Source organism: Cherax quadricarinatus, chromosome 14 (assembly GCF_038502225.1).
Source record: "Cherax quadricarinatus isolate ZL_2023a chromosome 14, ASM3850222v1, whole genome shotgun sequence".
NCBI lineage: Eukaryota > Metazoa > Arthropoda > Malacostraca > Decapoda > Parastacidae > Cherax > Cherax quadricarinatus.
The window spans coordinates 32897571-32918109 of NC_091305.1; the positions used below are offsets into that span (position 1 = coordinate 32897571).

Here is a 20539-nt window from a genome sequence, read left to right on the forward strand (position 1 = left end):
GTGAATATCAATATGTACTCAATAAAATTGTCAGATTGTGACTTAAGTCACTCAACATCAGAGTGAACCTAACGTTCAGAAACAAAGATAGAGGTGAAAATTAGAAGTCGATCTGATGAGTCATTCTCCAGGTATGTCACGATTCCAACGATTCTAATTTTTTTTACTATTTTACTACAGGGAAACGAAGGTTAATGGATATTATCCTGATCTTAAGATGTCAAACTGAAATTTATTTAATGTGATTTAATGGGAATTAAAATTTCTCGTTATTTTACATGTAAAGCGTCAGATCTGCGCCAACACACTCTTTGTTGTCGTTGTATTAAGAAGCGCCATGTTCTGAGAGCTTGAAGATACACCACTGAGGGTTTTGGAAGTTATCCCAGCTATTCCAGGATACTGATAATGGTTTCCACAACTTGTCGTAGGGCACGTAAACTGACCAGTTGTTCTAAGATTCTGGTCCTCATTAGTGTACATAAGTACTGAAAAAAAATGAAATCGAATGAATGAGAGTTGACAAGTCATGAGCGAAATATAATCGAAAAGTTGGAGGAAGAAAAAAGAAAAATTAATGAAAATTCAGGCAACTGTAAGATCCCCTTTCAGGGATACTTTATTATATACCTTCCCACAATATATCACCTGCAAATGTATACCACCCAGAAAGTGTACCGAAATAAGTACAATGTTTTTATCCATCACAGGATCATACCGGGGACCTTCGGTTGTAAGGTGAAGGTGCTACCGTTGAGCTATGAGCCTTGTATGTCTCCAAAAGCAGGTGTTTTCTGTTTCATGTCCTAAGCGTTATTTCCTCTCTGCACAGGTGTCTTCTAACATGTGTATGTTGCTCATGACAGGCATGAGCGTAGGCGTTGATGTGTGGTGTGATCAAGGGAGTGTGGGCGGTGGGTGGACGGTGGTAGTTGGGCGTCGGGCGGGTCACCACCCACTCATCAACTTCACTAGGCCACATCTTCATTACACCCACGGCTTCGGTGACCCAACCTCTCACCACTGGATAGGTAAGTCCCACAGACATAGTCTATCACCTTGTGTGTTTACACCAGTGACTCCTGTGTTGCAGCTCTGGGCCAGAAGTATGACTAACTTTCAACATAATGGTTATGTCTTATTATGGAGTCTCTCATAGTTAGATATATTATATTAATTTTATATCAAATGCACTAATAGTCTTTTGTGTCCTTAATTACATCAGGCTGCGGGTTTTAAGCTCCATTTCATGGACTCACCTTTTTAACTCGCTTGAATAACCCTGTTGTGATGCAACATACTTCTGAACCTGTGTAGGAACTTTACCTACTCTAATTCCTCACTCTTTGCACTCTTCATTACTTTTTTTACTAAAAAAAGTTTCATTAATTCCTCACTCTTTGCACTCTTTATTACTTTTTTACTAAAAAAGTTTCATTAATTCCTCACTCTTTGCACTCTTCATTACTTTTTTACTAAAAAAGTTTCATTAATTCCTCACTCTTTGCACTCTTCATTACTTTTTACTAAAAAAGTTTCATTTGTTAGCGTATTTGTCCTCTTGCCCCCCTTATTTATGTCAGTCTGTTCTTGTCTGTACTACTGATGTGAAGCTCCAAGGTCTCTTGAGGATGTTGATGTGCACCTCCTGGGCCTTTTGAGGGTGGAGACAAATGGTATAAAATACCGACACATTAGATAGAAACATCCGCTACGTCACTAAAAACTAAAGGGATCAAGATGCCTTCCGATTAGCAGAGAGGCTACGATCAAGACGTTCTTACCGCAGCCCTCTCCACACAGCTCTCAAGTCCTACCTCGTCGCTACATCACTGCACTTAAAACTCTAGCAGAAGATAACTAATATCAGAATTACCAATGTTGACAAAGGAAGTGTCGTCGTCGTCTTCAACACTACTGACTACAGACCGAAGATGCTTAATCTACACATCGACCCGGACATCTACGAGTCTCTCTAAGGTATACAAGTGGACAACTTATCAAACTTTCCTATGCCAAACTTGGCACATCCTAAGCAACTCAGAACTAGGAAATAAACTTTTACACCATTCCCAGCAACCACAGATCCGCCAGAATGTATGGCTTGCCGAAGATACAAACTAGGATTTCCACTGAGACCCAACTCCTCTGGAATAGGCAGCGTCCCTCATCAATTATCAGGGATTCTAGCCAAACACCTAACAAAACACTTAGGCACCATCAGTCACGCACATTTAAAACATTCTGATACTCTCTTCAACGACTCCCGAAACACAAACATCAGAAACAAGAAACTCTCCAATTTAGACATAGGTGGTTGCAACATGGTGATTGCAACTAGTGTGGAAAATACTGTATAAATTTTCCAGAAATACAGTAGTTATATGTAAATAGATGGCCATACTGTATTTAATAACATTTATGTCATAGAAAATGGGAAACTGAGCCTGGGGAGAAGGGACAGTCGGCATTGTTAATTTGAATTGGATACAACGTTAGTGTAATGGGAAGGAATTTTCGTGCTCTAGAGGTTAAAATTGGGTTGACACCTCTCAAATAGGAGGCGAAATTGTTGGATGTGCATTCCTGCATAACTTGAGATATCAGGCGACTGGACAAGACAGCTCCAGGAACCTCAGATAAGTCTGTTATGTTATAACTCTGGCCAGTTGTTATTTTCATGTATAGACAGAGGTTTTCTGAGTATGATACATTAATCTCCAGTCAAATTGGTGAGTGATATTAAGATATATTTTCCTTCTGTTATGTAATTGTGTGTGTATATATATATATATATATATATATATATATATATATATATATATATATATATATATATATATATATATATATATATATATATATATATATATATATATATATAACCATTTATTATTAATTTAATATACAGTCCACAAATTTTTATTTACCAGAATTCCTGGTGAGGTATCTTTTATTTATAATTAATAGGTCCAGAGCAACTTGTGGATATGACAGTGGTAGGTATCGAAGGGGGACATTTTTTGCGACCTAGGTGTCCCAAATTCCTACTTGTCTAACTGATAAATAATAATTATCTTTGTTCATTTACTGTTATGTATATAATGATACATTCAGCTAAATGCAATTTTCCACAACTAGTTTAGTGGTTTAATGAATTAGGTTGTTGGTAATATTATAATGATGATATTAGTGGATGATAGTTGATAATGATAGGTATGGCATTACAATTAAGAATAGCCTAGTTATGAAGATGATAATAACGACATTTGCAAATAATAATGATAGGAATGGCATTGAATCAGGTTGTTGGTAATATAATGATAAAAATAAAGACATTAGCGGTTGATAGTTAATAATGATAGGAATGGCATTCAAATTAAGAATAACCTGGTTTGGATGATGATAATAATGCTATTAGAGGATAATAATAACAGGAATGAAATTAACCTTAAGAATAGCCTAGTTATTATGAGAAAGGAAGCCTGAATAGGAAAATTCACACAGGCATATTAACTGACATCATGGTACGCCCGTCGGTCTGTCGCGAATGTTGATATTTAATATGTTAGGTTTGTCGTCGGTATGACTATTGAGGCCTAACCTGTCCAGGTACAGTGGCACAAGGTACACATAGATGATTGTACCATTGTGATTACAACTAGTTTAGGGGTTTATTGAGTCATGCTGTTGGTAATATTATAATGATGATAATAATAATGATATTAGAGGATGACAGTCGATAATAATGGCAGGAATGGCATTAAAATTAAGAATAGCCTAGTTATGATGACTAATGATATTTGCTGATAAGAATGGCATTGAATCAGGTTAGTAATATTATAATGATAATGATATTAGCGGATGATAGGTAATAATAATGATAAAAATGGTATTCAAATTAAGAATAGCCTAGTTATTATGAGAAAGGAATAGAAAAATTCACACAGGCATATTAAATGACACTGCCAGTATTCCCTGTATGTTCTGGAAGGTTCTGCGACACCGTTGACAAATGAAGGATTTTTTCCCTCTATTTCATTAGTTAGAAGGTTGTAAATGAAGGTATGTAATGATCCAATATTGTAACTTTTTACGCCACATTACCTGTTCTCGACGGTTAGAAGCTTAGGGCTGGCTATTAACTATCTTCTAGTATTTTCCTCATGCTAACTGCAAACTGTGAGGCCTACCCCCACCCGCCCCCATATGGGGTGTTGGGGGGGGGGGACCGGTGTATGGGTTGGCATCCCGCTTGCCTTCCCCAGACAGTTTGAGACTGGCCGGTGCCTCCACTACCACTCTCTGAAAACTTACTCTACTCCTGTTGCTGTCTTTCCAACATTGCACAGCTCCTGATGATGCACTAAGAAGTGTGAAAGTACTTGAGCTAAAGATTTCCACCCCCTGTGGCTTGTCCTGCATATATATTGTGGAAAAATATTGTGTAATTTTCCCATAATTATATTGTATAATTTTTATAATGTAAATGTACATGATTAACTCATTACTGTTGGTCTAAAATATATATGAAAGTGAAAGAGAACCAACAGTGAGGCTCTGGGCATGTGTTGGGTCGGAAAGAGGACGCCTGGGCAGGTGCCAGTTGTGTGGTTGTGTGGGTATTAGGCCTATGACATGGTGTCTAGTTAACATGGAACCAGGAATTTGGCGGCTCTGACGGCCAAAACGTGATTAGTGATCTCACTTCATAATAGGAAGTATTGTAACTGTTCCCAGTGTATAATATGGGATAGTAAGTTGTCGAAACCACCACAACAGGGTGGTGATAATGGAAAATAGTGAGTGACGCGACGACGCCATGACGAGCGAGTTCGGTGGGGAAAATACCAGGCGATTCATTCCTCACTCATCAGGCTCAGATCTGAATGGATCAACTTCTAATGAGTGTAAATTAATGGGACATCAAGTTGCCTTGTGAATTTAGTTTAAGGGAATGTGTGAAGCGAAACGAGTTGCCATTCCTCTAGTGAGAACATGTTGAACTCGTGGCCCTGTTTCGAGGACCACAGAGTTTTTGCGGAATCTCGTCTCCTAAATTGGGACAACCCAAGTGATATCTTAGTCCTGCTGGAAGAAGAACCACATCGATTTGGAAGGACATCTAAATCAGAGGAGGAAATAAAGAAAGACAAGGAACGTTGCCTCCTCACCCACAGTTAAGTAAACCTTCTTATTATATCAGACTCATAACTGGCCAGTTAGGTGTTATAATAGGACAGGTACTGTGGGTGCTACAACGATCTCCAGTGACCACCAATAAAATTGGGTAAGTGGTGGTCTCATTATGTTAAAACGAGTAACCCCTCCCCCCCCTCTTGTAATCAGTTCAATTTATCCATACAGTCCACAACTAATGGTAGCGTCATACTTATTGGTGCTATCCAACTTTAATCTATAATACTGGTCTAGATAGATGTGCTTAAGGGGTATGAGGTTGAAGGAGCCGCTTGGGGCGACCAGGAATGGCTTCAGTTTTCTCAAACGTCTATACAGGGTAATTACTGTAAACAATATATGGTTGTCACCTCCCAAGGAGATTATTTGTATGAATGCAATGACGAGGTTTCATACAGGTAACCTTAAAAAGTGGTGAGAGAGTGTAGAAGGAGAGCAGATGATAGAGTGGGAGAGACACTGTCAAGAAATTTTGCAGAAAATTGGAAAAAAAATTGGAGTGAAATAAACAAGTTAAGAAAGCCTAGGGAATAAATGGATTTGCCAGTTGAAAACAGAGTAGTGGAGTTAGTAGATGGTGAGCTGCAGAAATATTTTGAGGAACTTTTAAATGTTGATGAAGAAAGGGAGGCGGTAATTTCATTCACTGGTCAGGGAGGTATAACATCTTATGAGTGAAGAAGAGCAGGATGTGAGTGTGGGGGAGGTGTGTGAGGCATTACATAGAATGAAAGGGGGTAAAGTAACTGGAACTGATGGGATCATGATAGAAATGTTAAAAGCAGGGGGGATATGCTGTTGGAGTGGTTGGTATTTTCGTTTAATAAATGTATGAAAGAGGGGAAGGTACCTAGGGATTGGCAGAGAGCATGTATAGTTCCTTTATTTAAAGGGAAGGGGGACAAAAGAGACTAAAAATTACAGGGGAATAAGTTTACTGAGTAAACCAGGTACAGTATATGGTAGGGTTATTATTGAAAGAATTAGAGGTAAGACAGAAACTAGGATTGCAGATGAGCAGGGAGGCTTTAGAGTGGGTAGGGGATGTGTAGATCAAGATTAAAGCATATATGTGAACAGTATTTAGATGAAGGCAGGGAAGTTATCACTGCATTTATGGATTTAGAAAAGGAATATGACAGAGTGGATAGGGGAGCAATATGGCAGATACTACAAGTGTATGGAAGAGGTAGTAAGTTACTAAATGCTGTAAAGAGTTTTTATGAGGATAGTGAGGCTCAGGTTAGGGTGTGTAGGAGAGAGGGAGACTACTTCCTGGTAAAAGTAGGTCTTAGGTTGTTTCATATATTTATAGATGGGGTTGTAAAAGAAGTAAATGCTAGGGTGCTGAGGAGAGGGGTGGGATTCAATTATGGGGAATCAAGTGCAAAATGGGAGTTTACACAGTTACTTTTTGCTGATGATACTGTGCTTATGGGAGATTCTAAAGAAAAGTTGCAGAGGTTAGTGGACGAGTTTGGGAGGGTGTGTAAACGTAGAAAGTTGAAAGTAATCATAGATAAGAGTAAGATGATGAGGATATCAAACGATTTAGATAAAGAAAAATTGGATATCACATTGGAGAGTGGGAGTATGGAAGAAGCGAATGTTTTCATATATTTGGGAGCTGACGTGTCAGTGGATGGGTTTATGAAGGATGAGGTTAATCATAGAAATGATGAAGGAAAAAAGGTGAGTGGTGCATTGAGGTATTTATGGAGACAAAAAACATTATCTATGGAGGCAAAGAAGGGAATGTATGAAAGTATAGAGGTACCAACACTCTTATATGAGTATGAAGCTTGGGTTGTAAATGCTGTAGCGAGGAGGCGGCTGGAGGTAGTGGAGATGTCCTGTCTAAGGGCAATGTGTGGTGTAAATAATATGCAGAGAATTCGGAGCGTGGAAATTAGGAGGTGTGGAGTTAATAAAAGTATTAGTCAGAGGGCTGGAGAGGAGTCTTGAGGTGGTTTGGTCATTGAGAGAGAATGGCTCAAAGTAGAATGACTTGGAGAAGGTATAAATTTGTAGGGAAAGTAAGGCGGGGTAGGGGTCGTCCTCGAAAAGATTGGAGGGAGGCGGTAAAGGAGGTTTTGTGGGCGAGGGGCTTGGACTTCCAGCAAGCGTGCATGAGCATGTTAGATAGGAGTGAATGGAGATGAATGGTTTTTGGGACCTGACGAACTGTTGGAGTGGGAACAGGGTAATATTTAGTGAAGGGATTCAGGGAAACCGGTTATTTTTATATAACCGGACTTGAGTACTGGAAATGGGAAGTACAATGCCTGCACTTTAAATGAGGGGTTTGGGATATTGGCAGTTTGGAGGGGTATGTTACATATCTTTATACATGTTTCTAAACTGTTGTATCTGGGCGCCTCTGGGAAAACAATGATTATGTATGAGTGAGGTGAAAGTGTTGAATGCTGAAAGAATTTTCTTTTTGGTGACTTTTTTTCTTTTTGGGTCACCCTGCCTCGGTGGGAGAAGGCCGACTTGTTGAAATTATATATATATATATATATATATATATATATATATATATATATATATATATATATATATATATATATATATATATATATATATATATATATATATATATATATATGTGTGTGTGTGTGTGTGTGTGTGTGTGTGTGTGTGTGTGTGTGTGTGTGTGTGTGTGTGTGTGTGTACGTGGGCTAGTAGGCATGTACACTGTTCTACTTTTATGCTATTGTGTAATGTTATTGTGTAATATTATTGGGTGTCGTATCACAATGGTAGTCAACTGATCAAGTGTGCAGTGTGGGCAAAGCGTTAAGTCATTAAAGATTCCCAGTGTTGCATCAACGGTATAGAGACAGCGAGCCATTCCATTCCACTGAGATGTATTTTCCGCATTACTTATAAATGCCATTAATAATATTGTTTCATTCTATATTGGTATTTTGTTAATGTGAACTGTCTTCTGACTCTGTGTTCCTCCCTCATTCCAACCTGTCTACTTGTGACGTAATAATGATTGTGGATAGGCCTAAGTATCATCCAGGGTGTCTTCTAGAAAATGTGTATTTTTCGAGCCACGATTGTTATTGATTTTAGAAATCATTCTGCCATTGCTTGATCAGTTATGTTGTTTGTGTTGGTGACACTCAGTCTGATGTAGTGATCAATGGAAGGCTCATTCTGGATTTTCTCTAAAAGCTTTGTTGAAACTTGGTGTTGAAACAGGGCAATGAAACAGGCAGTTGACACAAGATGGTGAAACAGGGTGTAGAAACCTGGTGTTGAAACATGGTATTGAAACATGGTGTTGAAACATGGTATTGAAACATGGTGTTGAAACAGTTAAAGCAGGGTGGTGAAACAGTTTATTTCAAACAAGATGTTGAAACGTGGTGTCGAAACAGGGTGGCGATACATGGTGTTGAAACATGGTGCTGAAAATAGTGTTGAAACATGGCGTTGAAACAGGGAGTTGAGACAGGGTGGTGAAGCAGGGGGTTGATACAGGATATTGAAAATGATAGTGAAAAACGGTGTTGAAACAGGTTGTTGAAACATGGTGTTGAAACATTGTGGTGAAACAGGGCATTGAAGCAGGTTATTGAAACAGGGTGTAGAAACAGGGTGGTGAAACAGGGTGTTGAAACATGGTGTTGAAACAGGATGTTGAAACATGGTGTTGAAACATAGTGTTGAAACTGGGCGGTGAAGCAGGGTGTTGGAACAGGGAGTTGAGACAGGGTGGTGAAACAGGGTGTTGAAACAGGGTGTCGAAACAGGGTAATGAAACACGATGCTGAAACACGGTGTTAAAACACGGTGTTGAAACATGGTGTTGAAACAGGGTGTTGAAACATGGTATTGAAATATAATGGTGAAACAGGGTATTGAAACATGGTGTTGAAAGACGGTGTTGAAATATAGTGTTGAAACAGTGTTGAAACATGCTGTTGATCCACGGTGTTCAAATAGGGTGCTGAAGCAGGGTGTTGAAACAGGACGCTGGCATAGGGTACTTTCTCAATGAATCTGAGGGCCAACTGTTCCTTAATGATGTGGTCGTAGTTCCCCACGAGACCCTTCTTGGTCAGGCTGTTCACCAGCGAGTTCAACTAATCTCGTGCCTTCTTAAAATTAGTGGGCAGAGTTGGTTGCGCCAGTTTCCAAGGTAGTCGCACCCACTACTGGCTGTCTTTGAACTATACATGGTTCAATTAATCCTTATAAATCTCTTCGTGTTCAGGAGGCAGTAGATCACCCTTAATCCCTACTACATCCAGATCCCATAGTTTATGAACTGGCTCACTGTCGACTTTGACTTGGTCTTCACGCAGACCAAGTCGCATCGCTAGCACTGCCTCAGTTGCTGTAGAGTCAGGGCTCTCACTCCCAGGTGTCTCCAGAAAATGAGCTGGTATCCTGCCTCCTACAATATACCCCGCTGAAGTCCTGTACAGGCCAATACCCTCCTTGATAGTCCTCTTGGACACAAATTCGTCCATGTAGTCCGCCCCCACATCCCTGACGTTATCTGTGGTAATATCTGGCTCTGCTAGCTTCACGCCTAACTCCCTCAAACATTTTGCTGCTGCAGCCAGACCCTTGGTAGCAACGATTTCAGGCAGCTTCTTCACTATCAAGGCTGTGATCTTTCGGCGATGTCCCGCTCAATTTAACTGCAACATGAACGCGATAAGACCTGGGTGGGATCGGGCCACCAAACCCTTCCAAAATCATTTTAACCTTGTTATCCAATCTTAATTTCAACTTGGCTGTTAGTGCCTCTGTTATCAAGAACCTTTGTGCCCCAGCATCAAAAAACAATTGGGTTGTTTCAGACTTCTTTCCATTCACAACCACTGCCACTATGATGGGTAGGGCCACAGAACCTTGAAACCGTTCAGTTGGACTAATCCCTCATGCTGTACTCATCACATTAGCCACTACTTCGGGCCTGCCATCACGACTGGAAATTTTTGTGCGAACTGCCCCCTTGTAAGCTGCTCATCTTGGCAATTGCTGGTGACTCAGACACCTTGAGATAGTCCTCCCAGGCTCACAAGTGGCTCTTACAACATATTTCCAGTTACTACTGCTCTTGTAAGAAATTCCTAACTATACACAAGTGAAGGATTAACTCACTTGGTGGTATGGAGTTCTCTGGTCCCTCACTCTCAGTACCCCTTGAAGTGACGGATTTATCTGGTCTTTGTGTGTCCATCTGCTCAAACCCCACAGATCGACTACAACCTATGTTTCCCCAGAATATCATTGGCCAACTAATGCTGAGAAAATGGATGGTCTGTCTTACTGCAGGTGGGCCTGGGAAGAGGAGAATACCCATGGTAATTCGAGAAACCTTTAGGATTTTGTTGTCTCCAAGCCAAGTGTATGAACGCCTGTTCTCCAGGCTGTTTGTCATAGCATGTCTTCTCAGAATGGTGTCTGTACTCAAAGTAGAGAGCTGGCATCTCTCTGACTCCCGTCATTGGGTTGCCAGCTCTGGAGCTAATATTCGCTTATATTAAAGGCGTAATCTTACCTATGTTAAGGTCCTAGGACTACATTAATATTATATATGGTTACTTTTCTATTTCTAATATTAGTTACTACTGTGTAACCTACCTAATCCTTTCTTGAAGGGTAAATATATCAGTTAATATGTACAGTCACTACCTCCACCAACTAAGTGTGTGTGACGATGTTAAGTGCTTGTACTGATTATTTACTGTTTCCCTGTGAAAGTTATTTGATCACCCAATAGATTTCCAGAAGGGTGTTGAAAAACAGCGTTGAAACAGGGTGCTGAAGAGCCTTGGACCCTGGCGGTTAATTAAATGTTCTGTTTAGCGTATTTACTACAGTTCTGCTTTAATTAATGGTTAACTGCATTTCACATATCTTTGTCTCTTATACTGGACGACCTGGCAGGTCTTGAGGCTCTGCACGCCCTCACCCGAGACTCCCACACCACACTGCGTCTCCACCTGCTGGACCACCACCTGCACCACGCCAACGCCACTTACACCATGTTCAGGTAAGTGGTGGCAACTTAGGTCACTTAGTCACTTCTACAGGTACTGTGTTCCTGGTTGCTGCTGCCACCTCCATTTTTCTTGCATCTTAAGAACATAAGAACTAAGGAACACTGTAGCAGGCCTACTGGCCCATGCGAGTCAGGTCCAAGTCTCCTACCGGCTTAAACCAATGCACCCAACCTAGTCAGGTCAGGTCACATTGACTTAAGGGAGGAACACGGCAACCGACCTGGTAGCACAAGCTATCAGGTCCAACTCACACCCACCCACATCCACTCATGTATTTATCCAACCTATTTTTAAAGCTACACAACGTTCTGGCCTCTATAACTGTACTTGGGAGTTTGTTCCACTCATCCACAACTCTATTACCAAACCAGTACTTTCCTATATCCTTCCTGAATCTGAATTTTTCCAACTTAAAAACATTGCTGCGAGTCCTGTCTAGGCTAGATATTTTCAGCACACTACATCCCCTTTATTTATTCCTGTCTTCCATTTATACACCTCAATCATATCATCCCTAATTCTACGTCTTTCTAGAGAGTGCAGATTCAGGGCCCTTAGTCTATCCTCATAGGGAAGGTTTCTGATACATGGGATCAACTTTGTCATCCTCCTTTGTACATTTTCCAGAGCATTTATGTCCATTCTGTAATACGGTGACCAAAACTGTGCAGCATAATCTAAATGAGGCCTAACCAAGGATGTATAGAGTTGAAGAACAACCTGAGGACTCTTATTATTTATGCTTCTTGATATGAAGCCAAGGATTCTATTAGCTTTATTGCGAACACTTATGCACTGTTGTCTTGGTTTCAGATTACTGCTAACCAGAACTCCTAAATCTTTTTCGCAATCCGTAATATTAAGATCTACATTATTTAGTTCATATGTGGCATGGTTATTGTCCTGTCCAACATTTAGAACTTTGCATTTGTCTATATTAAACTGCATCTGCCACTTCTCCGACCACTGCATCAGTCTATTCAAATCTTCCTGGAGTGCTCTAATGTCCTCGTCAGAATGAATTCGACGGCCTATTTTGGTGTCATTGGCAAACTTGCTGATGTCGCTCTTTATGCCCTCATCTATGTCGTTTATGTAGATTGTGAACAGCAGGGGGCCCAACACTGACCCCTGTGGAACACCGCTTGTGACGCTTCCCCACTTTGATTTCTCCCCATTTATGCAAACTCTCTGCTGCCTATTTGTCAACCATGCCTCTATCCAGGAAAAAATTTCTCCTCCTATTCCATGTGCCTTAATTTTCCTCAATAGTCTCTGATGTGGGACCCTGTCAAAAGCCTTACTGAAGTCCATATACACAATATCATATTCATTACCATGATCCACCTCCTCAAATACTTTAGTGAAAAAAGTTAATAAATTCGTAAGGCAGGAACGCCCCTTTGTAAAACCATGCTGAGATTCGTTGATTAATTTATGCTTTTCAAGGTGGCTACGAACTGCCTCGGCAATTATTGATTCCATAAATTTTCCCACTATGGAGGTTAGGCTTATTGGTCTATAGTTCGAAGCTAAGGACCTGTCACCTATTTTGACATTTGCCATTTTCCACTTATCTGGCACCATGCCAGTTTGTAGTGATATGTTGAAAAGATTAGCCAAAGGTTTGCTAAGCTCCTCTTTACATTCCTTTAGAACCCTTGCATACAGTTCGTCAGGGCCTGGGGATTTGTTAGGTTTTAATTTATCTATTTGCCTAAGGACCATGTCACTTGTGACCCTAATCGTGCGCAGTTTATTGTCGTCCTGTTCTACATAATTTATCATTTCTGGAATATCGCTGTATCCTCCTGTGTAAAAACTGAGAGGAAGTATGTGTTAAAAATTCTACACATTTCCTTATCACTGTCAGTGAGCTGACCCGAGGAACTTTTGAGTGGGCCTATCTTGTCCCTGATCTTACTTCTGTATACCTGAAAGAATCCTTTTGGGTTAGTCTTCGATTCTCTTGGAACTTTAACCTCATAATCTTTTTTTGCTTTTCTAATTCCCTGTTTTATTTCTCTCTTTAACTGAATATATCGATTTCTTAATTGCCCCTCTCCTCTTTTGATTTGCCTATATATGCCTCTCTTTTGACCAATCAGATAATTTAATCTATTGTTCATCCATTTAGGATCATTTTTGTTTGATCTGATTTCCCTATTTGGAACATAATTTGACTGAGCAGCTAGAACTATGCCCTGGAAAGCGTCATATCGGCAACCATCACCACCTACCTGACCCTTGGTCAAGTCATTCCTGTTCAGCCCACCTAAGTAATTTTTCAGTCCTATGAAATCAGCCAAGCGAAAGTCAGGGACAGAGACTTGATTGCCATTATTAGGGGAATTCCATGATATATTAAAACTGAGTGATTTGTGATCACTTTCCCCAAGCTCATCATTAACCTCAAGATTATTAATTAGTGTTTCCCTACTGGCAAGAACCAAATCAAGGAGGTTATTTCCCCTAGTTGGCTCTGTCACAAACTGTTTTAAAAAACAATCCTGGATCGTATCAAGAAAGTCACCTGACTTTAAATTTCCTGTCAAATTGCTCCAGTCAATCTGTCTATAGTTGAAATCTCCCATTAGCACAACATTTTCGTATGTAGATGCCTTACGAATTTCGTCCCATAGAAGTTTACTGCACTTCCTATCAAAATTTGGGGCCCTGTAAATCACACCCAAAATTAGTTTTTCTCGGCCCTCGAGAAGCTAACCAAACAGATTCAGTGGACGCTTCTAATTTTATATCTTGTCTAACACAACAATATAAATTGTCTCTGACATACATCGCTACTCCACCACCCTTCCTGTTGACCCTGTCAGTGTGGAATAATTTATAGCCTTGTATGTGACATTCAGAGGGCATCTCTATCTTTCAGATTGAGCCAGGTCTCTGTTATAGCAATAATATCTATGTTTCCTGCACTTGCAATTAATCTTAGCTCATCTATCTTATTTCTTACACTCCTGCTATTAGTATAGTAAACCTTAAGGGAGCTAGTCCCTTGCTGCCCTCTGCTGTCCCCCTTTGTTTGCTGACCTGATCTATTGTCTTTATTTATAACTTCATGCTGAATGCCTTTTATACATTTACTGTTTCCAACCCTAGTGTTGCAACCTGCTTGTTTCCAACACACACCCATGCCTCTATCTTCTGTCAGTTTAAAATCATAGGCATTTCACCAATGGCCTTCTCAATTGAGTTTGTAAGTGCTACCACCCCAGTCCCAGAGAGATGTACCCCATCCCTTGCATACATATCATGTTTGCCATAAAAGTTATTCCAGTTGTCAATGAATGGGATTGCAAGTTCCTTGCAGTATCTGTCTAGCCAGCAATTTACACAAATTGCCCTAGACAACCATTCATTTCCTGCTCCCCTTCTAGGCAAGATGCTACATATGATTGGGACCCCTCCCTTAGACTTAATGAAATCTATAGCTGACTTGTACTTATCTAGCAGCTCTTCTCTCCTACCCTTCCCAATATCATTTCCACCAGCACTGAGACAGATAATGGGCTTGTTCCCATTGCCTGACATGATATTATCCAGCCTGTTAACTATGTCCCCAACACCAGCTCCAGGGAAGCACACTCTATCTCTCATCTTCTTGTTCCTATTACCAAAAGCACGGTCAATATATCTTACCTGAGAGTCACCAACCACAAGAATGCGCTTACCTCTGTTAGCAGGGGCAGTAGTACCCTTACCTTCACTGGCCACTGAAGTACATTCATCCTGAAGAACAGAGAAGCGATTTCCTACCTTCAGATCTTCACTCTTAACTTTCCTTATTCTGATTCTCCTCCCATTACTGGTTACCACTCGCCACTTGTAGCAGGTGCTGGACTGCACCTCACTGCTGGTAGCCGTTGCTACCTCCCCACCTACAGCCTCCTCACAGCGAGAGACAGACTGCACCTCACTGCTAGAAGCCTCATTCCCCACAACTCCAGCCACCTCACACTCTCTCCCAGACCCATTGAGGTGGACCTTCAGCTTCCTAATCTCCTCCTGGAGAAGCAAGACCTCCTCCTTCAACTCTCCAACCTCAATTTTTAAAACACTGCAGAAGCAAGCCATGCTTTGTAACCGACTTTGATGTCGTAACTTAAATAAAATGTTCCTGGCTGCTAAAGGCTGCTAACACTGCTGTCTAGGGGTTATAAAATTACACTGAAAAACACGGCAACTTTTAGGCCAGCATTTACTCATATATTAAACAATATTAATTATTATTAGGAAGGAAGGACAAAAACTCACCTATGTAAAAATGTATATAATATTGTTAATAACTTATATACATCTTATAACTACTACAAAAAACCACCAGACTCCAGTTCACATTAGCTCACTAGTACACTGCTACTGATGAGTTAAAATAAATCATCAGGGAGGCACCATGACATACACAACCCCGTCTTCACTTCTGTCTGGTAGACTAATTACCAGCAGGCAAAACACCATACAGTACTCTCGCATAAACAGGCCTCTGCATACTAGGGCCTTACAAATGAACATGAGAGTACTTAAACACAAACACCTATGGTATACACTAAAAAAAAATTACCAAAATTACCTACTCAAACTACCGCCCAAACATGACTTTACCTCCGTCACCACTGTACTAACTGTACTGTACTAAACACACCTCTTGTGGAAAATAATTTCCCAATATTATGCTGTGTAAATAAACCTGATTAAAAGTGTATTTTTAAAAGAAGAGAATGGAGCCGACAGGGAGGCTCTGCGCGTGTGCAGGGGGACTCGCCATTTTTTGTTTGAATTGAGTAACAGACATTAGTGAATGGGAAGAATTTTTCGTGCTCTAGAGGCTAAAATTGGGCTGATACCTCTCAAATAGGAGGCGAAATTGTTGGATGTGTATTCCTGCATAACTTGAGATATCAGACGACTGGAGAAGACAGCTCCAGGAACCTCAGATAAGTCTGTGATGTTTAAACTCTGGCCAGTGTTATTTTCATGTATAGACAGTGAGGTTTTCTGAGTATGATACACCTTGATCTCCAGTCAAATTGGTGAGTGATATTAAGATATATTCTCCTTCTGTTATGTAAATGCATATATATAATCCTTTATTAATATAATATACAGTCCACAAATTTATATATCTACTAGAATTCCTGGTGATGTATATTTCATTTGTAATTAATAGATCTAGAGCAACTTGTGGATATGACAGTGGTAGGTATCGAAGGGGGACATTTTTTGTGACCTAGGTTTCCCAAATTCCTACTTGTCTATGTAACTCTGATAAATAATACTTATCTTTGTTATGATTTACTGTTATGTACATAATGAGTTACATTCAGATAAATGCAATTTTCCACACCTCTCATCTGTTCCTATCCTGGCCACTGCCTGACTGACAGGAATAAAACGCGTTCGCTTCCAGTTCAATCCCGGAACTATGTTACACGGAAAATGGCATTATATATGGAGCGTTATTTTATATAAATATTTTTTTACAGTATTCCATAACACTTAAGGAATAGCAGATAAGTGTACAACTTCAGAAGGATCGTGCATTTTTTGATTAAAACATGAAATTTTGTAGATGTGCAGTAGGGGTGATCCTCGACGGTACTTCCCTAGAGGATTAAATTTCAGATTTTGCCACCGAAGTGGCTAGTTTATTGTGCACCCCATATCCATCCTCTGGACGGTAGTGCAAGAGCATAGGAAGCATGAAAGGCTTTGGAACTAGGCTGTAAAAGGGCTAACAGGAGTACATCTCTCTTAATTAAATCTACAGTTGACTGATCTGTTGCAAGCGAATTTAGAAAATTTGCCTAATATGTCTGGTATCTTACTGTATTTTCATTAAGATATTTTGACATATCACGTTGGTTATTATACTGTCTATCTCTAAAAAAAAAAAAAAAAAAAATAAAAAATAACAATGGTTATAAATGACCATAATTTTTAAAGGGGTGGACCGGTAAGCCAGCGGAAGGCCTCGGTCAGATGACCAAAAGCTCCAAAGGCGGGTCATCATCTGACTAAGACCCGCGTCAGGAAACATTTGTCCTGTTTCCTGACGAACCTTACCTAACCTAACCTGTCTATCTCTATATTCCTAAATAAGCTGGCAATTAAGCACATAGTATTCAAAATATTGATCATAGGGTTAGCCATGTTGCATTTGGTTTGTTCATCGTGTGTATGTCTGCCAAACTGCCAGAAGTACTAGTAACCACTCCCAAACCTAGCTACTACGGTATCAGTCACTCTGTTCACATCGCAAGTTGCTCCATACACTTATATATTTACTTTCATGTTATCAACAAAGCTCATATTCAAATTCAAATTCAAATTCAAAGTTTATTCTCTATAAGGATTACAATGCTGAGTTTACAGAAATTTGGTTATTGTGTGGTTTACATGTAGTAAAATAGTGATTACAGAGTGTACCACTAGAACGCTTAGCATGGCTAGGCATTTCGGGCAGACCTAGTTTTATTCTTAATTGTAAAATATTACAAATTATGAGGTAAGTTGGTATTATGGCTAAGTGACTAAATACTAGTTTGTGAGTTTAGCAATGTGAATGCTTTTGTTTTGGCACAGTACATAGTTTCAGTATTGGAGTATCACAGGATTCATTATTTTAAGATTGAGATTAATATTTCAGTTTATGGTCAAATGAGTGAGTGAGTATAAGTGTGAACCACCAGGTGGTATTCGTGTAGTTAGTTGACGGGGTGTATCAGGGAGATAAGATGTTTTCTAATGGTAGTTTTGAAGGTGATGAATGTGTCTGCAGTTCTAGAGTTCTCAGGTAGGGTATTCCAGATTTTAGGGCCTTTGACATACATTGAATTTTTGTAAAGGTTTAGTCGGACACGGGGAATGTCGTAGAGATGTTTGTGTCTGGTGTTATGCCTGTGGGTTCTGTCACAACTATCAAGAAAGCATTTTAGGTCAAGGTTGATATTAGAGTTTAAGGCCCTGTAGATGTAGATTGCACAGTAGTAAGTGTGGATGTACTGAACTGGGAGTAAGTTTAGGTCTATGAAGAGTGGGGGGGTGTGTTGCCAGGGATGGGATTTAGTGATTATTCTTACTGCAGCTTTTTGTTGGGTTATTATTGGCTTTAGGTGTGTTGCTGCAGTTGATCCCCAAGCACAAATAGCATAGGTGAGGTATGGATAAATAAGTGAGTGGTATAGTGTGAGAAGGGCATTTTGCGACACGTAGTATCGTATCTTGGAGAGGATCCCAACCGTTTTGGATACTTTTTTGGTTATATGCTGGATATGGGTGCTGAAATTCAGGTTGTTGTCAAGGAATTTGCCCCCATTATTTTTGGTAATTAGAGTGTTGTCAATCTTAATGTTAATTTGTGCATCTCCTGCTCTGCTACCAAACATAATATAGTAGGTTTTGTCAGTGTTAAGCGTAAGTTTATTGGCTGTCATCCAAGTCGATATTTTGATCAGCTCCTCATTCACAATGGTGTTGAGGGTGGCAAGATTAGGGTGAGAGATGACATAAGTCGTGTCGTCAGCAAAGAGAATGGGTTTCAGGTGTTGGGATACGTTTGGAAGGTCATTGATGTATATGAGGAAGAGCAGGGGACCAAGGACACTTCCCTGCGGAACTCCAGTATCAAGTGGCCGTGTTGCTGATGCTGTGTCTTTAATGGTGACATACTGATACCTATTAGTAATGTAAGATTTGAAATAAGCAAGCGCATGGCCTCTTATACCGTAATGATCAAGTTTGTGGAGTAGGATGTCGTGGTCTACTGTGTCAAAAGCTTTTCTTAGGTCAATAAAAATTCCTAGTGGATATTCCTTATTTTCCAATGCTGTGTAAAGCAGATCTAGCAATTTTATGATTGCATCATTAGTGTTTTTATTTTTCCTGAATCCAAATTGGCAGGGGTTGAGTATGTTTTGAGCCGTTATAAATGAATACAGTCTCCTGTGCACGAGTTTCTCAAAGATTTTGGATAGCAATGGTAAGTTAGATATTGGCCTATAGTTGTTTAAGTCTGTAGGGTCACCACCTTTATGTATTGGTGTAACCCTTGCCATCTTGAGTAGTTTCGGGAAGGTGCTAGTCTCTAGTGACTTGTTAAAAAGTAATGAAATAGCATGCGAAAGGACATGGGCCGCTCGCTTGTACAGTAATGGTGGGACATGAGACAGATTCCCCGAGTTATTTTTAAGTGACTTTATAATCTCGGTGACTTCCGTAGGCTCAGTTGGTGCAAGATAAAAGGAATTAGGGAAATTCCCATCTAGGTAGTCCCCGGCATGGGCATTGGTATGTGGGATTTTACTGGCGAGATTAGATCCTATGGTTGAGAAGAAATCGTTTATCTTGTTAGCTGTGTCAGTGGGATGTAATGGTGTTTCATTAGGTTTAGTTAGGACAATATTCTTGGTTTTTCTCAGTTTGTGGGTCCCTAGAATCTGAGAGAGTGTTTTCCAGGTCTTTTTTATATCTCCTCTAGTGTCTGTGAATCTACTGGAGTAGTATAGTTGTTTGGCTTTCTTTATTACTTTGGTGAGAGCTGATGAATAGTGTTTAAGAATATCTTTGTGTATTAAGCCCTGTCTATATTGCTTTTCATATTGGTGTTTCTTGTCAATGGATTTCAGAATGGTGCTGGTTAGCCATGGGCAACCAAGCCGTTTGTTTGTGATCTGTTTCGTTTTTATAGGACAATGTTTGTTGTATAGTCTAAGTAATTTGTTAAGAAAAATGTCTGTCCAGTCATTGGCCTTGGAGAATTCTGTAGGCCAGTCAACAGTCTCTAGGTCAGCTGTGAACTTCCTTACTGAGGCCTCGTCATGGAGTCTAAATGAGACTTTGTTGTATTCAAGTGGTGGTTTACTAATGTTTGTCAGGAGGAAGGTAGGGTAGTGGTCTGTAGTGCTATCTGTGATTATCCCTGATTTAAGGGGGGCTAGTATATTGGTCCATATGTGGTCTATTATGGTTGCACTTGTCTGAGTGAGCCTGGTTGGTTTAGTTATTGTTGGTATGAGAAGTGTGTTGTTCATATTGTTGATGAAATCAGTTACAGGCTGATCATCTAGTAAGCCATGGTTGATGTTGAAGTCTCCAGCTAAGAGAAGGTGGTGCTTATTCATTTGTCTGTTTGTTATTAGTGACTTTAATTTCTCACTGAAATTTGGGATGTTTGTGTGAGGTATCCGGTAAATGGCACCGATTGTTATAGGCGTCTTAAGGTTTTTTACAGTAAAATTAGCTAAAATGTATTCCCCATATTCATCACTAAAGCAAGTGGTGCT

At 40.0% G+C, this 20539-nt stretch overlaps 1 protein-coding gene across 1 annotated transcript in view; it reads left to right on the top strand.

The window, feature by feature from the left end:
• LOC128698557 (angiopoietin-4) overlaps positions 1–20539 on the top strand; it is a 77025-nt gene that overhangs the window by 29638 nt on the left and 26848 nt on the right. The window contains 2 exon segments of the mRNA XM_070084951.1: positions 867–1031; positions 11122–11227. Coding sequence (XP_069941052.1) covers positions 867–1031; positions 11122–11227 — 271 coding nt within the window.